At 36.0% G+C, this 19,408-nt stretch overlaps 3 protein-coding genes across 7 annotated transcripts; 2 read left to right on the top strand and 1 right to left on the bottom strand.

Annotated features, from left to right (window-relative positions):
- Positions 1-2,257: 2,257 nt before the first annotated feature.
- Positions 2,258-7,342, top strand: LOC130727504 (uncharacterized). Its single transcript, XM_057578653.1, has 10 exons — positions 2,258-2,535; positions 2,697-2,756; positions 2,922-3,023; positions 3,362-3,438; positions 3,770-3,896; positions 4,219-4,283; positions 5,783-5,852; positions 6,480-6,555; positions 6,672-6,750; positions 6,998-7,342. Exons 1-10 carry the CDS (start codon positions 2,289-2,291, stop codon positions 7,121-7,123), a joined length of 1,029 nt encoding a protein of 342 aa, XP_057434636.1. The 5' UTR covers positions 2,258-2,288; the 3' UTR covers positions 7,124-7,342.
- An 839-nt stretch (positions 7,343-8,181) lies between these two features.
- LOC130727503 (probable nucleoredoxin 3) lies at positions 8,182-11,482 on the top strand. 5 transcript variants are annotated; one of them, XM_057578652.1, is made up of 5 exons: positions 8,189-8,337; positions 9,432-9,490; positions 9,613-9,719; positions 9,985-10,464; positions 10,545-11,482. In XM_057578652.1, the coding sequence occupies exons 3-5, from the start codon at positions 9,618-9,620 to the stop codon at positions 11,139-11,141; spliced, it is 1,179 nt and encodes a 392-aa protein (XP_057434635.1). In that variant the 5' UTR covers positions 8,189-8,337; positions 9,432-9,490; positions 9,613-9,617; the 3' UTR covers positions 11,142-11,482. The 5 variants fall into 5 exon arrangements, with proteins under 5 accessions (XP_057434631.1, XP_057434635.1, XP_057434634.1 ...); XM_057578651.1 differs by having other exon boundaries at positions 9,603-9,719; XM_057578648.1 differs by lacking the exon at positions 9,432-9,490 and having other exon boundaries at positions 8,182-8,337; positions 9,553-9,719.
- Positions 11,483-11,975: 493 nt separating this feature from the next.
- Positions 11,976-17,697, bottom strand: LOC130727502 (U-box domain-containing protein 52-like). The gene is made up of 10 exons (XM_057578647.1): positions 17,159-17,697; positions 16,626-16,735; positions 16,343-16,464; positions 15,855-16,063; positions 15,700-15,763; positions 14,882-15,182; positions 13,777-13,878; positions 13,279-13,707; positions 12,411-13,160; positions 11,976-12,173 (listed from the first exon to the last, which is right to left on the bottom strand). Exons 1-10 carry the CDS (start codon positions 17,358-17,360, stop codon positions 12,108-12,110), a joined length of 2,355 nt encoding a protein of 784 aa, XP_057434630.1. The 5' UTR covers positions 17,361-17,697; the 3' UTR covers positions 11,976-12,107.
- Positions 17,698-19,408: the final 1,711 nt, after the last annotated feature.

Raw genomic sequence — 19,408 nt, 5'->3', positions numbered from 1 at the left:
AATATACTCTAAAAATAAATAATAATATAAATTAAGAAAAAATCCAGAAATAAACAACATAAATAATCAAATCTAAAATTTAAAAATGTACTAAATAAATATAGATAAAAACTATCAAAATCTAGCAAATCACAATAAAAACTCATAAAATCCGGAATTAATTAAAAATCCGAAAATTCAATAAAAATACCATAAAAATTAATTAATACTCTAAAAATAAATCAAAAATAAATTAAGATAAAATCAAGAAATAAAAAACATAAATCCTAATCAAATCTAAAATTTAAAAATGTGTTTTTTTTATTAAGGAGAAATAAGGTAAGGAAAAATCAGGGCACATGTGGCAAGTGAGGCCAAGGAGAATGAGCTTACATGTAAAATATTAGGTGAGAATTAATCTGGGAGCGACACGTCACTAACTTGGCCTGTGAGAGCGACACGTCATGCTAGAAGTTGTTCTTTTCTAATATATATTGATTGATATTGATATTGATTAATTAATGTTGAGAATTTTTTTAAGTAGGTGATAATTAAGGATTCAAACAGATTCAGCAGAACCCTAAGTTCAACTTTGTGGAAATATAAGTATACAGAGCAAACACAAACTCTTGTTTCTAAGCCTACGACGAGGGAGTATTTCTCAAATAATTTGCCTCTCACTGCTATCTATACACTTTTCTTCACCTCGTCCTCTGATTCTAGTGAATACGTGCAACTGCTCCCTCAAACTTCACCGTGTTTACGTTCCATGACTCAAAAATCGCAAGGATAACGTCATAATTGAGGTCAGTAAAGTCTCCGAAGAGGGTAGATTCATCACTCGAATCTCCACTACAATCCTCACTTTTTGAATCCCAAATATTTATATTAATTCCTCACATAAGAAAGAAGAAATCCTTACATATTGTAAAGAGGTTGGAGCAGCTTCAATTGCACATTCTAAGTTAGGATTCTTATCATTATTTTCCTCACTTCAATCCATCTTATCATATCTTATCAAGCGAATCATAGTCATTGAAAATAAGAAAATGAAGTAGAAGGGAAAAAGGTGTATCGGTAGAATTTCATGGTTTGGAACTGGTTTGAAACTAGACAAAACAGTTCTTGGGAGTGATGCTACCAAGTTCTGGCTGGAGAATTGGATTGGAGCTGGATCTTCGGATCTAAGATATCACAGACTATACAATCTCTCGACCCAAAAACGGGAGTGTGTGAAATCAATGGGCAGTGGTACAAGGTGGGGCGTGGAGATGGAACTTCAAGTGGCGGAGGAGGTTACGTGGACGTGAGGAAGGGTGGTTAGAGGATCTCATGTCGAAATTGAGGGCGGTGCACTTAATAGAAAAAAAATGACAAATGGAGTTGGAGGCATGATGGGGAAGGGGTTTATACAGTTAACTCATCTTATTTGTTTTTGCAGGAACAAACTCTGGAGGAAGCAGACCAGTATTCAAACTGGTTTGGTCAGTACTTGTTCCTTCTAATGTTAGAGCATTTTCATGGAGGATGTTGAAAGAAGGATTCAGACAAGGAACAAGGCATCACTAAAGCACAAAGAGTGGGAGAGTGTGTTATTTGGATGACAATTGTGTGGACTGTATGGATACTCCGGAACAAAGTTATCTTTAATGGGGAAGAATTTGACAGCAATCAAGCATTAGAGCTGGTGCAATTGAAAGCTTAACAGTGACTACGTGCAAAAACGGATGGATTCACCTACTCTTGGTTCGAATGGTTGAGAAATCCAAGCTCTTGTATTCAAGCGTTATGAGGGGATGGCGTTAACAGGGTTTCCAATTCAAGCCTATTTTAAGGATGCTCACAATACTCTGTTGCAAACAGCGCATGGGTACTGTACAGTAGCAGGGAGTTATATATATTGAGGCTTAGCATGTCATTCCCATTCTGGTTTGACACTAATTTTACCTTTTTGTTTCTGTTATGTCATGTATTTCATGCTCTCTTTCTTTCTTGATTCTAGTTTCTTCTAGTCTATTTCTCATTGTATTTGGGTTAGCACCACTTGTGCTAAATTTTTTTTGAACATGCCACTTGTGCTAAATTGAATGCAATATTTTGGCTTATCAAAAAAAAAAATGATAAGACACGGGAAACTCATTTATCGGGAGGCACAACTACAATTTTCAGAACAAGGTTTCACATGCCTTAGATGGGTGCTTATAAAAAAAAAATGCCTTAGATGGAAACTAGGTGTGTTGGACCTGGTTGAATGGACCATAAACCGCTGGGCCTGGTCCAATCCAATTGAGATAGAGGGAGGGAAAACAATGGAATATCCCATTCTCTCCAGAAACGCTGTCTGTGCGCGCGCGCGCCACATTTCATCGATTTCCAATTCAAGGTCACTGTCGTCACTCTTCACCTTTACCCTAAACAAACGCAAATGCCCTAACTTCACCATTCGAGTTCCTCGATCGTTACAGTTACAGAAGAAAGAGCGAGTGGCAGTGGTAGCTAGGGTTTCTATGAGCTGGTCTAATGGCATTCAGGAACCTAGGGTTCTAGTTGCACCTGGTAAATTTCTCTCATTCTCATACACATTTTTTGTATTTCCATGTCAAACATTGTAACCAGTTTTTCATTGGATTTGTGAACTTTATCTGCATTGATTAGATAACAATGCTCTTGTATTAGGTTACAGTCATGTGTTGATGTTTTTTAATTTTATTCTGCAGATCCTGGTATAGATGGAAATTGTTCGGGACATATGATATTGCTCCGTCATCCCAAAACTGGTAAATACATGATTTATTCTAATTTGTCTACCTTGATTTCTTAATGTGTTGATTAGAGTTTGATATGGTTTTGTTTATAACATTATACTACTTTGCTATAAATCTTTCTTTAGCAATTGGACCTTATTATTTAGGATCTTTTATATGCTTTTACTGGTTTCACAGGGAATGGAACACAGTATCTCTTTGTAAATGGGGCACTTCAAGAGCTTCAATGGTTTAAGAACTTATATGGATCTTGGTTTTTGGGAGATTATACATGTGAAGGTATGTGTTTGATTATCTAAGATGCAAAGTAGGAAGCTAAGCATTTGCATTGTAATTTATGTTTCTATTTGCGTTAGGTACACTATTGTCTCTCATTAACATCTTATATGAGAAATCACATGCTTCTGCTTTTATTCAAGATAACTTTGTTGTTTCTGCTCTGCTTATCTTGTGTTTTTGTACTTCTAGGTCTAACCAACACTTCATAAAACCCTCCCTCTTCTTATCTTAGTCTGATTTAAAGTAATATGAATACTCTTGTTATGTTAGTATTTAGTAGTCCCTAATTCTCTATGTCTAAACATAAATTTTGCTGTCTGTATTTTGTTCTCGAACAGATGGTCGGATGTATTTATCCACACCAGTTGATCCTGTTTTCATCATGCTACCCATATTTGAGGAGGCTAGAATGAAGGTAATTTATGTTTCTTTTCAAGCATGGGAGTTGGATGATATTTCTTACTTCCATGTTCTTTTCCATCTGAGTTAATCCTTGGTCAAATGTTGCTGATGAATCAGAATAAAGTTTTAGTTGGACATATGACACTTCAGGTCTAGGGCCCACTCGCACTAATAAGTTTAACCATAGAGGAACCCACACACAAAGTTAAAGATATGCCTTGTTTATGAGCTCCATTAAACTACTTTTGAGGTGTGAGAATGGATTAATTAGGTCTATATTGTGTTTCTTTCCCTCCCAAAAAAAAATTATATGAATATAACTGGTTTCTTGACAATGTATACAGAAAAGGGATGGTGATCTTGGGAATTTCAGGCAATTGGATGAAATCTTGTATATTGATGGGTATCCTGGATATCATCAGTTAATGTCCACCGTGGAGAACTGTATGCAAGTAGTTTGTGAAGTCAAAGGTGACCCTATTCTTGTATGCCTTTCTATTTGGAATTTTGATTTGAAAGTTCTCTAGTTATCTTATGATTTAAGGAATTTATTGGGCAGCTTTTGAGGAAAAAAGGACAAGTTTGTTGTTGTCTTTGTGTCTTTCGTACTGGTTATGGTAGCAAGGAATGGCGACCTCATTCTTATGTCTGATGGCATGCATACAAAAGAAAGATCGCCCTTGCTAAGATGATATATTCATTATAGTGCTGATAAAAAAATATCTTATAGTTATGGAAGTTAATGTAATTGTGGTGATTAAATCCGCTCTCTTCTATTGGTGTGCATTTGCAGAAGTTGGATCCTTAAAATTCTTCAGGCTTGATGACTCAAAGGTTCTACGTTGGTTGTGCTACAAGGTTTGTTTATATTTCTTCTAAGATTCGTTTGAAATTGGAATGAAAAGATATTAAAGAAAATTGGATGAAAGGAAATGGAAAGAAGAGAAAATAAGCTAAAGAGAAATGAGTGGATATTAAAGTTGTTAGGATTTAGAGAAAATGGTAGGAAAGAAAAGTATACTTTTCTCTCTGCTTCTTTGGATTAATGGAAAGATGAGAGGATAGAAAATCTGTGAGATATATGATCACCGTGTTACCCTCTTTGTACAATCTTTACAAATAATATATCTTCAGTGTATAATCAATTAATATGCATGCTAATATATTACATATAGCTTAATGCCACACAGAATATAACAAATAACCATTAATCAATTACTAATATGTGCAACTGATTAGTAGATCAATAGGCTCTGAGCATGCATTCTTTAAATGATTATGTTGATATTAAACTATTAATCATAACCTGCAGACATAAATCATAAACGAGCAATTTCTCATGCTCACATCAACATCCTTCAACCTCTTCACTACTATCATGGTCTTTTTGACATCCTGCCCATATCCTTCAATGACAATGTTATAACAATTCCTTGGTACTGCACTTAATGACCCATGTGTAGAGGGAAGGGTTGTCAATAGTGCAATACAGCGCTGTGTAGCGGCTCCTGACCACTACTGGCCGCTGCATAGAGCTGCAGCCACTAAAGCGGCCTTCGCGGTGTGATTTCGCTGCTATTTGATGGCACTGACAAAACCTGAAGTGTTGTGAAGTTGATGTCAGGGCATTGTTTTTAGGGTTTTGTACTTTGGAAACATACTGAAAAAGGTTTGGTTTGACGAGGGTGAGGAAGAAGATATCTACAACTTTGATAGTAGTGAAGGTGTTAGGATCCAAGAGAAACCTCCACTTTGGAAGGTTTATTCTAGAAGGGAGTGTAAAGATAAGGGGAAGGCAGCCTAATTGTTTGGGCTTGGTTTAGTTATCTTTATCTGCGATTTCTCACTATGAAAGGCGTGATTTCTGCAACTGTATAACCTGCGCTTCGCGCCTCTTCCAAACATGGGAAGATTTCATTTTCTAGCACTTTTCTTGCCTTAGGTTTCTATTGCAGCTTTTCTTGCCTACATGTTCAATCCCCCCACCTAAACCATCCTTCAAAGGAAAAAGACTAGCATACACAATATAACTGTAGCTAATTATGTCATGGAGATATAATATTTACAGATAAATGTGTGAACTCCATGATGTTTTTCATGTGAATGTGACAAAACTGAAACATGACCCATCAATTCCATCATACCATAAAGAGAGAATTGTAGCCTGTCATCCGAGTTGGTTGTTAATACAAGTATCCATCTATAAAGCAACCCAAGAAATTTGTTCGCATATAGAGGATTTGCTTTCTAACTTCTCTATTCAGCTTTCGGTATATGTTTGGCCATCTTTGATTAAGTTGCTAGAAAACTTTTCATCTGTATTAAAGTTTTTTTTATCTTGATTTCTCTTATTTTAGGCTTGCCAGCTAAAACAGACACTACCCAAATTGGACAAAAACTATGCTGTTCAATCAGAGAAAGACACATGTAAAGTCTTATATATGTTCTGCTAGCTTTTAAGGAATTTTATTCTGTTCAGGTTAAGTTGGAATATGATAAATATTTTGTATATTGAAACGGAAAAGACTGAAAAATGGACCCCTTGAAATGCTTTCTTGTGCATCTGCTCTCGGATTTGTGCCTTTTACTGCACTCTGTATACATGCACAATGGTGATAAGGGGTAGGCATATTAGCAACTTGTGAAGTTGATGTTTCTTTCGTGTAAGTTAGTGGCTAAAATATTTTTGGACAGAAAAAATTTATTTCACAGTATAATGCATTAAAACATAATTATGTTACTTGGGTTGTTAAAATTGGACAACGGAAATTGGATAGCTAAATTTATCCTTTTGTTGATACATTATCTCCTTTTCTTCTATGTGAAGCTGAAAATCATGCTTGTGGTGACTGGTTTTTGTATTGTTTGAGGATCCTATCATTCAAGGATGCACCTCTTCTCTCCCTAATTATAGTTTGGTGCATGAACAATATGCCAATATACACATTAATGTTTCATTATTTGGTGCATCCTTCTCTCCGTACTTTAAGTGCGTCTCTAGTATTTTCATGTTCAGTTTTCCCGTTCATTAACGTAGTGATGTTACTGATGCAGTGGTTGATGCAGTCTCTATATTAGGAGAATATTTGAAGGAAGAACCTTGGTTGCAGCTTTTGTGCAACCACCTTAAGTAAGTGCTTTCAAAATATCTCATTATAAAGATTTTAACTTACATATTCCTTGTGATTATAAGAGAAACCAAATTGGGTTGGAATGAGACCCTTTAAGGAGATTTTGCTTTTTCAGGTTAAATTTGCTTGAGGTAACTGGAAGAACACAAGTAAACACAGAAGAAAGTAGCGCAGGTTTATATAATGAATCACAGGTATTTAATGGGACACGAGAAGAATGAGAGCCCGTATGGTTTACCTATTTATCTACCGTTAGAAAGTATGAAAATGAGAAAATAACATGCCCTGAGACACTTTTTTTGTAAGTAACAAGTTGTTAGTTTAACAAAACGTGCCTCGGGATAAAGTGCCTCAGGATCGTGATGTGTTATTTTCCTGTTTCATACCAAACGAGCTGAGTACTCTGGATTGTAATGGTTTGTTTACCACTGATGTGATCAGGAACCGAATGATGAAAAGAAGGCCCCAATTGCCAAGAAAGGTAGGCAAGCAAAGAAGACAAAACTAGAGACAGAATCGCATAACATTAAAGACATGTTTTCAAGAGCCTCAAGAAAGAAAAGCTAAATATTCCATTTTCCATTGAAGATGGGTGTCATTGTCATGTATTGCATCCTTTTTCTAGACCTGCGAGTAGTGGATAAGCACCGAGTCACCTCCTGGTTTGTACCATTCGTTTAATGTTATTTAGCTTGAGATGTTATCCTATTTATCATCAATTTCTATTTCACATGATGCAGCAGCAGCAGATATTATCAAATTTAAACATCCATAAAGGTTTTAGTATGTTATCTGATTTAATATGTATAGCGGAGTAAAACACTCATTTTGGTCTCCAATATAGCCTCGTATAAATGGAAAAAGTTACTGTCACGATGTATTTAACGTTGATTTTTTTTGGGTTTAACAAACAAGAAAAAAAAAAGAAACAATTTAAACCAAATTCGTGACCAGAAAAGATAAGTATTTCACTATTTATTAGAGTGATAAATAATAAATAATAATATACATATACAGGAAATAAAAATTAGATACACGTGTTTGGAGCTGTAGATGATAGCCTCCTATGCTGTCAGCATATCCGTTTCACAATTAGGGCATATGCTCAAATTACTGATATTTTTGTTGGTTAGTCAGGCCAAATGCCTCCAAATAACATAATCAACTAAATGAACCAATTCTCAGTGCAAAAGCAAATTCAACACAAATTCTAACATGAAGGTAAATAGAAGCCTAATGTAAGGGTTCAATGAATCTGATAGTAGTTTTTTCGCACTTGGACTAAGACACCATCCATTCACTCTAAATTAATATCTACCAATTTGGTTCAAAAAAAAAAAGCAACACTTCTAATTTTGTTAATTTTAAATTTCAGAAAAAATTAAATAAAAATAAATACCCATAAATGTTAAGTGCCCTTTATTTAAAGTAGGAAAGTGGGAAAGTGGTATTGAAAACGTTTCCCATTCCAATTCCAATAATGAAAATTAAGACTAGAAAGAAATAAGGGGATTTTAAGTCTTATTATAACCACAATCTCGTATATTTTGACAAAAATGGTATTTTGGGTATTTTGTCAAAATTTAGCATTAAAAAATTATAAATCAGATTAGATTAGATAACATGATATGATATCTTTTGGCCACGTCGAAAGACCTTTCATTGCCCCACCGTCCTACATCATCTCCTTCCTTCCTTCCGTCTTGGAGACTCAACCTCTTTCTTCTCCATCATTCTCTGTGCTGCTGCTAATCTTCTTCTTCTCCAACTGCAACTTCAAGGTAATTTCACTTCAAAAATTCATACTCTATAAGAAAAACACTCACCTGCTTATTTGCATGCAGCACAACATACACTCACCACTTGTTGGATTGTTTTTGCTGCTGTTTGAAAAAATTTCCCCTTAAATTATCATGCTTTGGTCCTTGATGTTTATGCTGTTATTGAATTCTTGACTCTTTACTGGGTTTGATGAAGTTCTATGCAAAAAAATCAAGTTTTTCTATTAGGACCTGTAGATATGGCACATGGGTACTTTTGATGATCATCTTCTTCTTCCCTCTCCTTTTTTGGCAAAAATGGAATTTTTTTTTCTGAAGCATGTCTTGTAGGTCCATTGAAATTCCACTTGAATGGAAATATTGCCAACTTATTTTTTTTTTATAATGATGATAGATAAGTAAGAACTAAGAAGAGATGTGTGTCCTGATAACATGTTTTGATTAACTTATTTTTTCTCAGAATCAATTCGGGGACGGGGAGTTTCTCATACAAAAGCTACTAGTGGCACACACTTCCACACACATCACTTCTTATCCATCATCATCTATCTAATTGCTGTTGGTCCCACATAATTAAACTTTCATGCTCCTATGTACTCTAATTCTGGCGCCTTACTAAGTCAGATGTTGAGATTTTTGACTTTTTCCCATTTATCAAGCCTTATCCTATTGAATTATAGTTTTTAAATCATTTTTTCATTAAAACCTTTGCATGATGTGAGAAATGCATCCAACTTGAGTTATGTGGTTTAGAGAATGAGATGCTGTTCCATCAGGAAGGCGTCTACGCTACCCTTTTGGCTGGTTTTGAATTCTGAAGCATCCTCTAGTGGAATATCCCCCATATTCGTTATCATAAGTGTTCATAATCACAAGTTGTTGTATTCTTCATTGAAGCTTACACACTTCCTTCCAAGTTTCCATTCTATCAATTTATGACCTCCAAGTTTGATTCATAAATTCATATAGCTAGAAGATTTTTCCACTCTGCAACCTTCCAAACTTAATTTGCAGGACTCCTTTGTACAACTGGTGAATTTTAAGATAAAGCTTAAGATTCTTTTGCACAGAATCTGAATTGCTTTTGTCTCCAGGTCTATCTGCCTTTGCAGAAATATAAACAAGTGTAGAAGTTATAAGTATTATTGATAAGGTAATATTATAGTCTATTTTTTATGTTACTTTTCGAGGCTCATTTTTCTCGTGATCAATTAGGTTTCAAGAAAGCTTGTGAAAAAAGAGAGGATAACATCTTGATCAATTAGGTTTCTGCAGCTACAATGGCAGGGATAAACTTTGAAGCCAAACATATTGACAGCCATGATGTTCTGAAAATACTTGCAGCTGAAGGTGTTGAGTACCTTTTATCTTGTGAAGGGAAGGTAGCTTATTTTCTGCTGAACCCTCTTTCTCTATTATGTGTGTTGTACTTGCTAGACAATAGGTTGATTAATTGATTCAGGTTCAGATCAACGGGGGCAGTTTAAGTAGTTTAACTTCTAAACCATCCTCAGAAAGTTCTCTTTTTTCTCTGAATAAGTAAAAAGGTTAAAATTCAACTTAATTTAAAAAAAATCCCAGCATTTGCGTAGTTTGTGATCTTTGTTATTGTAGCTAATGTTTGCTATCTTTGATTCATGAGGTTAGGTACCCTTGTCAGAATGCGATGGGAAAGTCATCTGCCTATTTTTCTCTGCCAACTGGTGCAGGCCTTGCAGAGCTTTCGTTCCCCGTCTGGTTGAACTTTATGAAACACTGAGAAAGAGGGGAATAAATCTAGAGATCATCTTCGTCTCCTTTGACCGCGAGGAAGATGGATTCAATGAACACCTCAAGAGTATGCCATGGTTAGCTGTTCCATTTGATGTAAATTTGCATAGAAGACTGATTGACAGATACCAAGTTGATCAAATCCCATCATTCATTCCACTATATTCAGAGGACTTAATTGTTGAAAAAAACTTGATTGAGTGCATTGAGGATTATGGTGCTGATGCATTTCCTTTCACAAGGAAGAGGCATGAGGAATTGAAAGCCATAGATAAAAGGAAGCGCGAAGAAGCAAATTTGGAAGAGCTATTGGCACACGAGGGACGGGACTTTCTGATCTCCGGAGATGATAGAAAGGTAGCCTAATGCCCTGGTTGGAGTTTTTGTTCAGAATCTAGTTACGCGTTACGTGCATATGACATGTCTCATTTTTGCAGGTACCTGTATCTGAGCTAGCTGGTAAAACCATAGGTCTATATTTCTGTGCCTACTGGTCTCCTCCAAGCCGTGCCTTTACCGCGCAACTTACAGATGTATACAACAATCTCAAGGCTACAAAAGGCAATTGCTTTGAGATTGTTCTAATCTCAACAGATAGGGACCATAAGGAATTCAATGTCAACAGAAGTAGTACGCCATGGCTTGCTATCCCATATGAGGACAGAACAAGGCATGACCTTTGTAGAATCTATGATATAAAGGGAATTCCAGCTTTGGTTCTTATTGGACCTGATGGCAAAGTCATTAGTTTAAATGGGAAGTTTATGGTAACCTCATATGGTGCAGATGCTTTCCCATTTACTGAATCGCGGATAAGAGACCTAGAAGCAGCTTTAAGAAAGGAAGGAGAGGCTTTGCCTCAACAGGTTGAGGATGTCAAGCATGAACATGTTCTGAAATTGGATATGGCCAAAGCATATGTGTGTGATTCCTGTAAAGAACAAGGGAAGTTCTGGGCATTCTCGTGTGATGTCTGTGATTATGATCTTCATCCAAGTTGTCTCGAAAAGGTCAACAAAGACCAAGATTGGTAGAGAATAGAACCACAGAAGTATGCAACAAGTGGTATTGAAGAGCTACTTTGTGGTGATGGAATTCAACTTGTCAAACGTAAGAAACTCATCAACTGCATACCTTTCTTTCCTATCAGTCTAAGTTGAGAGTATAATTAGTGCATGTTTGGAAACTACTCTATAATTGATTCTGAAGCTTGTATCAATTCTGTGAGTACCTTCTAGGTTTCAGAATCGATTCTGATAAAAGAGAAGTTGATCCAATTATGTAATTACTCTATGCCAGAAAGGTTAGGCAATGCACTTTATTTAAAAGAATGTATGGCTTATATTTAGAGCATGCCTGTATAATATTTTTGATATGACTTGATATATACCCACCATAAAATTTAATGGTGCAAAGAAAAAAATAGTGCTAATTTCACCTCATGGTAACGCTCTATTTCTAAGACTCCTCCTTATTGGTTGAAATCCATCTGAGTCCAAATGAATTGGAAGTCAGGCTCACTTCCTGAATATCGAGTAAACGATGGTGTTGTCTCTTTGCAATGGGCACACATGATCTAATGCATATCCTGAATTGTGTAGTACATGTTTATTTCAGTTGTTTTAAAAATTATAATTTAATCCAAACGTGAGTTGTTATTTTCTTCCCATAATAGTTAAAATTAGTTATATACTTATATTGAATATTTATCGCTTGTACAACTAAAGACACATCATGTCTTGGGTTGTATGTGTTATCTTTTGTTTAAGACGGTAATAACTTTGAGACCTTGAATTGCGTTGTGAAACTCTGCTAAAAAAGGCTTTGCCTTTGATTCAACCTATATTGAAATAAGGAGACATAAAAAAAAGAGCAGAAAACCACTTGGAGAATCAAGCTTGCTATACCATGAATCCACCTAAATAATTTACACTTAACACTGGAGATCACAATATTGAACAAATTTTAATTTTTCTTCAATGGGATCTTGTTTTGACTTATCACAAACCAATTGTGGTGTTTCTTCTCATCTCCCCAGAGTGAGGAAGTGAAGGACAACCTTCATCCTGCAAAAGTCAACATGACATTAGCTCATCATAGAAAGCAAGTTTTCAACACTAACACAAATAGAAAACGATTAGTAGACATTCGCACAGTGCAGACACCAGACACACGCAGAGTGGGAAGGAATGAGAAAATAGATAAATAATCAATGTGATATATATGATGAATGTGATAAAAAGAGAGAGATATAGGGAAAGATGGATGTATGGGGTGTCTAAGGAACATATATTGAAACTTACCAGCTGCAAAGAAACTTGTCTCTCATGGATCTTGATAGAGTTACCCAACGTTGAATGTTCTCTATTCTCAGCAAGTTCTCTTAGCCTGTTGAGTTCAGGTAGAATAACTTTGCCAAGATCAGGCCTGTCTTTCCTCCTTAACTCAGCACATTGGACTGCAATCTTTGCAAGGCTCAATGCCTCCTCTACTGGCCAATCAGGCACTGCAGGGTCAAGCAAATCAGCAAAGGTTCCATTCTCAATGGATCTTTCTGTGTTGTGAGCCAAGCCCATTGGTGGTCTCGCTGTCAAAATTTGAAGGAAAATGACCCCAAGAGAATATATGTCTGATTTCACCCCTAGCATTCCTGTTTGCTGGTACTCAGGATCTATGTAGCAGAATGTTCCTGCCGTGGATGTCATGCGATATTGCGTCACGGTGTCGGCCACGGATGGTGGGACTAGCCTGGCCAACCCCACATCACTGATCTTGGCCACGAAGTTTCTGTCTAGCAAGATGTTGGCTGGTTTCAAGTCCCTGTGCACCAGAGGCTCTGGTTTTGTCTGGTGAAGGAAGAGCAAGCCAGTGCCAATTTCAGCTGCAATTTTGAACCTTTGCTGCCAAGAAAGTGGGGGTGTGTTCCCTCGGTGAAAGAGGCGATCGTCCAAGCTTCCATTAGCCATGTACTCGTACACAAGGCAGCCATATTCTGGGCATGCTCCTAGGAGGAGAACCATGTTTGGATGTCTTATGCAGCTAAGTACCTCGACCTGTTACATAGAAGCAAGTCAACCAAGCACACAAAACAAAATTTCCACAAGTTTAGTGCAGCTGAATTTGTATAGTGTAGCATGTAGAGTGTTTTTTTTTTTTTGTTTCTCAGTTTACCTCTCGTTGAAACTGTGACCTTCCTTGTGCTGCATCAGGACGAAGAACCTTGACTGCAACAGGTGTATGGTCCAGAAGACAACTAAAAACTGGACCATATCCTCCTTCTCCAATCTTCCGGGACTCTGCAAAAAATTCTGTTGCAGCTTCAATCTCCTCGATTGGATACCTTCTATACCTGACATCTACATTTACCAAAGCATCGAGTACTTTTTTTTTCTCCTCTGATTCTCTAAGTGCTTTCATTTCTGCATTAAGTCTCTTCTCTGCTTCCAGTTCTGCAATCCTCCTTTGTGCTTCTGCAGCCTCCATAGCTGCTCTAGATTTGGCTTTCTCCTTCTCTGCAATTGCCAATGCAGCTTCCTCGGCAATCCTTGCCTCTTCCAATCTCCTCTCTTCTTCTAATTTCCAGCGCTGAAGTTCTACTGCCTGTCATGCAAAAACATGCATAAAATACTACTGATCTTTTGTAGAAATGAGCCAGATATTAGTTCATACCTTTTGCTGTGCTGTGAGTGCTTCTTTACAGGCTGTGTTATACATTTCCATTGTTTGCTTTAGCTCCAACTTCAATCTCCTCATTTCAGCCTCCATATCATCCTATAATTGCAGTGCAAGATTAGATTTTCCACAGGCTAATAGCAAATTAGTAATCATGAATAAGTAAATCCTTCCTTAAATAGGGCAAAATTTAGAACTAGGACCAACTGAAATTTTCATTGTCATTGATTATATATTCTCTTAGAATTCAGGCTATGCTTAACTCTACCCTAAAAGCTAGTTTAGAGGTGGTGATTGTTCTACACTTTATAAAGACTTTATTGTCCAAATCTCTAGGGAAATTGCTCTATGGCACGAAAAGAATTTCGTGTCTGAGCCTTACTCCATTTTGATTTTGATTGGTTATTGATTTCCAAATTTGTCTAAATCATTAACTTTAATGTATTACAAACAAACATGATTGGTTATGATTTTAATTCGTTGAATTCGTGAGTTAAAATTTTCGGGCCATGTATCATTGCTCAATCTCTAGTCAACGTGAGATCTTAATACTCCATCATGCCCATGATTGGACATCTGAAGCGTGGAGGTGGCAGGAGTGGACTGTTGATGACCTATTTATGGGTGGTCCTAATAAGCGGATTTAGGATAGACTCTCATATCATCTTATAATTCGGGTTAGACCTAGCTCTATCCCAAAAACTAGTTTAGGGGTGAGAATTGCTTACCCGAATTTATTTGCTTATGCCCCTAGTCAATTTAGGATCTTAACATATCCTTTCATTGGATGGTCAATAATATGTCAAAAATAAGACAGGTACCCTTGGGGAGGCCTAAGGAATACTGTCAGAAACATGTTCTATCAAAGCAAGTGAAAAGAAAATTAAATGGTATTATCAGACATGAGGATTGCAGGATATATAGCCTCTGCACCTTCTTGATGTCTTTACCTTCAAGAAAAAATAATTGAAAGTCTTCCTTTGACAAAATCTACCTAAATTACTAAATTCTTTTGGAGTCCTTATCAGTGCAGAAGCTAGCAATACTAATACATACTATGGCAGTGTAAAAAATACAACTTCACATTGCCATGTTTCCTTACCACAGCCTGTGCTGTAGAAGTAGAAAGCCCGTCACTATCAAATGAGAGTGATGAAAATTCAGGAGGAGTGCTGATTTCTGTAGACTTCCTTCCCTGATACATGGACTCAAAGCTGTAGTTGCCGTCCATGTCTGAGAAACTTGAGAGCCTGGAGTGGGACATCCCTGTATCAGGGTTGCTAGATAATGAAGAGAGCAAATGGTCTGTACTTGGTCTTCCAGAGCTCACAAAGGATATGTCTGAATCCTTGGAAGTCTCCCCATATGGTTTACCTTTGTAACCTTTCCTAGTGAGTGGTGACCTGCTTCCAATAGTAGATTTAATTTTTAGATTATCAAACAAATGCTATTTAACCATGCAAAGAAAGAAGTATGATATAAAACTACTCGTGTCTCCTTTACTCAACAACTTAAGTTTTCGGAATAGTTGGTTCATGACATTATATCTGAGCCTCTATAACCAAGTAGTCAATAGTTCAAAGTTTGATCTTTGAATTTTAGCACAAAGTAGGTAAATCTGTGCAATTTCAACGCTTTAAGTCCAATGAGTTATTGCGTGGGGAGGTGTGTTAAGAACTAGCTGTGTTATATAAAACTATCCATCTTTGAATTTTAGCACAAAGTAGGTGGATCTGTGTGCTATCCACGCTTTAAGTCCAATGACCTTTTGTATGAGGAGGTGCGTTAGAAATAAAATATAAAACCATTCGTGTGTACTTTACCCAACAACTAAAGCTTTTAGAATAGTTGGTTCATGACAATTGGAACATCTAGAATAAGACATTTGCTAAGTAGTAACTAGGTAGTGGTGTCACTGACCTGAATGTTTCTAATCCATCCTGCGATCTGCGTGGAGTTGCATCAATGGAATACTTTTCTTGTTCTAATGGAAAGAACATGCCTTAGTAACCAGGATAGTGAAATTAAGTATATACATATAGTACATGTGTGGTTTTTGAAGGGATGAATCTAACCTTTTACACTTTGAGGCAATGACACATTTGATTCTGATGGTGGGTCTGGCCTGATACTAACTTGACTACCCTGGAGAGGGACAATGGCTGGAGCAGGACGAGAAGCAGATCGAATTGATTGAATCTTTCCTTTAGAAATAACATAAACTGTAGTAAAATCTGGTGCCCCTTTTGTTACTGTTCCTGGAATATCTGATACCTTGAATCTTCTGTTGATAGAAAAGTTTCATTTAAGACATGGAGTACACATGATATACCTAATCTTCTAATTTAAGCTTTTATTCATAGTTAGTAATACAAGTTCAGACATATCATAAGTTGAAATGATAAGATGAAGTTTTATGCTATCTCATGTGGAAATATAACACAAACTGTCTGAAGCTTTGTGTTTATAATGACCACTTTCCTTATCATGGACACCTTGAATTACATATTGACCATTGATTGTGTTAAGACTAGAAGGTAGAAGTAAATATAGAGATGCGTACTTAAGCAAACCAGCTTTTGTTGAAGAGCCAAGAACCAGATGCTCAATTCCTGCATGAGCAGCATATTCAATTATAGCTTTGGATACATCTACATCTTCTATTAGGACATCCTTGCATTGTATCTATGTTCCAAACAACATCGCCACCAGAAAGGAAAAAACAAAAACAAAAAACAAAGAGATGATAAGATTCTAAAGCAATATTTGGAATACTAACATGAAAAACCATTGCCAAATTATTTGTTGTTTTCATTTTATCCTCTTATAAAAGAAAAACAGCTTACATCTTTCCGTGTGCAGAAGACACGGGATGGAAGGAAAATGCTTTTGTTCTGAGCATCAGGCTCTTTATATACTGATAAATTCTCACCACTATATGAATTGTTCCCTGGCCCTGCAATCAACAAGGTGAGAAATCAATCTTGTAGCCATTGGAGTAGCAACAGAAACAGGCTATGCCTATTGGTACGACAAAAAACTGCTCTTCTTTTGTACCTATTTCCCCCCTTTTTCTTGTCATGATCTCCTAAACATTAACAAGGCATAGGGAAAAAAATATACACAAATACTGTGAGGAGGCATAAGGATCCTGCTTCCGTGCAGTCGAATTTTCCTAACTTCACCGCAGTCACTACTTCATAGCCATATGATCAAGATTAGACAGTCTGAATTTAAAATCCGATTTCAGATGTATAATCAATCTCTTAATATCTAATTCATTGGATTTTGGTCGAACAATTGCAGTCATGACTGCAGTGAATTTAGGAAAATTCAAGTGTTGGAAATCCAGAACATGACAGGAATAAGGTAAGCTCACATGGGGTGAAAAGAGAAGGTGATGGAGAAAGAGAAGGTGTTTGAGTCTTGACATGGATGAGAATCACAATTGAATTTCTTGTGAGGAGATTATCAACAGCCCATTTGAGTGCATTTTGGCTCCCCTTATCTCTGTCTATTGCCACTGCTACTTGTCCATTCACACCATCCTTCTTGTCTGAGTGATTCTTTGGCAACCACATTCCTCCCTTTGCCTTTTGGTTCCAAATTAAACTCTTGCAATCTTCTTGTGCTCTTTCAATGAACACAAACCAAAGTAAACACACCTAGAAACCAAAAAATCTTATCCCCCTCTTCCTTGGTAAGAAACCATTAAAAGGTCCTTATTTCATTGCCATTTGTTCTGTTGTTCCCCAAATATTCCTGGATTTCAATCTTGACGAAACAAAAACCTTTGAATTAGGGAAGATACAGGATAATTGTTTGTTTTGAAACTCTCCTGTCCCTCCCTTAGCAAAGGACTTGATTTTTGTGTTTGATTTGTTTACTTTGTTAGTTTGTTGCAGTTTCTTTTGGTGGTCAAAGCTTCAAAAAAAAACAAAAGAATAGCATTTGATTTTTCTTTTTCAAGTAGCAGCCATTTTTGGGTTTACTTTTAGCTATTTTGAGCTTTTCTTTTCACGAATGTAACAACCATACAGATTGTTCTGTTCTATGTATTGTCTATTAACACCCATGAGAGAATGAACAAAAATTGCGGGTGATCTTTGACTTTGTCCTTCTAGCTAGGAAATGGAATCTAGTAACCAAACATTCAAACAATGTGTGATATACAAATTTTATCACAACTATTTTCACAAAAAACCTTGGACTAGGTTGATTAAAGTCAATTAAAAGTTACGCATTCATTGAATTATTTCAAGTTTCTTACTCTATTTGTATATTTTCCTAGAGTAAATTATGCATTTGATAGTATGAAGATTTTTACATTTATATATCTACCGTCAAATAATCAGCTTAAAAAACCTTCTTCGTTGTCATCTTTAAGGTATTATAGACAAAAATTTATGACATGCAACTTAAAATATATGTAGAGTAAAAGAATAATAAATAATCAAGATTAAAAATGACTAATAATAACTTGTAAATTATGTAAAGATGACACCGATGTCATCTGAAATCCGGTGACATGGAGAGGAACGTAAACTAACAATTTTGATTGGCTAAAAGTTCCTTAACAATGGGAATTTGAATTTGTATTCCAGAAAATCAAAAATAAAAGTAAAGTTAGGTTGATGATCTTGTGTTTCGTTGAAACATATAGCACTCCTCTTAATTTTACTATTCAAAATAAAATTAATTTCCCTACATAGTTATCTAAATATCGTTGAAATTTATTTTACATGCATACACATTCAATCTCATTATATAGAAATACACAAACACGTTAAAATGTTTAAAAAGATTATCAATTTGAAGAACTAATTTTACCCATTTTCTAAAATAATAATGAAACATAAAAGAACAATATAATAAACGATTATATTTCAAAACAATTGAACAGTCTTACAGTTCAGGCAGGGAACTACAATACTACACGTACCCGTGCAGCGTGCAGGGGTTAAAATACTAGTGTAGTGGACACACGTTTGTGTTTGTTGTTATACATTGATAGATGATGATCAAAGATTTTCAATGTGATATGATTGTGTTTTCACTTTAAATTAGTAAACGGTTTTCTAAAGATTTGGCAATTGATTAGTGAACCTTCAAACCTATGCATGCGCGTGTTTTGATCAGTATGTATATACATAACCTCATCACTCTCCTTAATTTGTTGCTCAACCCAGTGCACTCTCAGACTCTCAGTTATTACGGGCTTATAGCAGTCATGCATTATAACACATCAACTGTCATGCTAATTTGGTCATGTAGAGTACTGCATGCTTTGTGAAACATCAATGGTTGTGCTTAGCCTCAGCATAGTCGTGCTCTTTTTCTTTTATTGCTTTATTTTCATCTTTTACATGTTTTCTTATCTTTTTCATTTAATTCACATGTTACCTATCCCATGTGATATGAAAAGTAAGGGGTTAGCTAAATGACCATATAAGAGGTTACTTAACTCCACCCTAATGGATCAATATGATTATTCAAAAATAAAATATGAAAAATTTATTTCACTTATCTTATATATGATTGGTCCACTAACCCAAATTTTTTCAAATTGTCAGACCAAAGACGACGTCGTTTCTGAGTTTCTCCTCATCTCTCATGAATCCCTTTCGCG

The sequence above is a fragment of the Lotus japonicus genome, chromosome 1, assembly GCF_012489685.1.
Source record: "Lotus japonicus ecotype B-129 chromosome 1, LjGifu_v1.2".
In the NCBI taxonomy this organism is placed as follows: Eukaryota; Viridiplantae; Streptophyta; class Magnoliopsida; order Fabales; family Fabaceae; genus Lotus; species Lotus japonicus.
The sequence above is the reverse complement of the archived record's forward strand: the minus strand, read 5'-3'. Positions and strand labels throughout refer to the sequence as shown.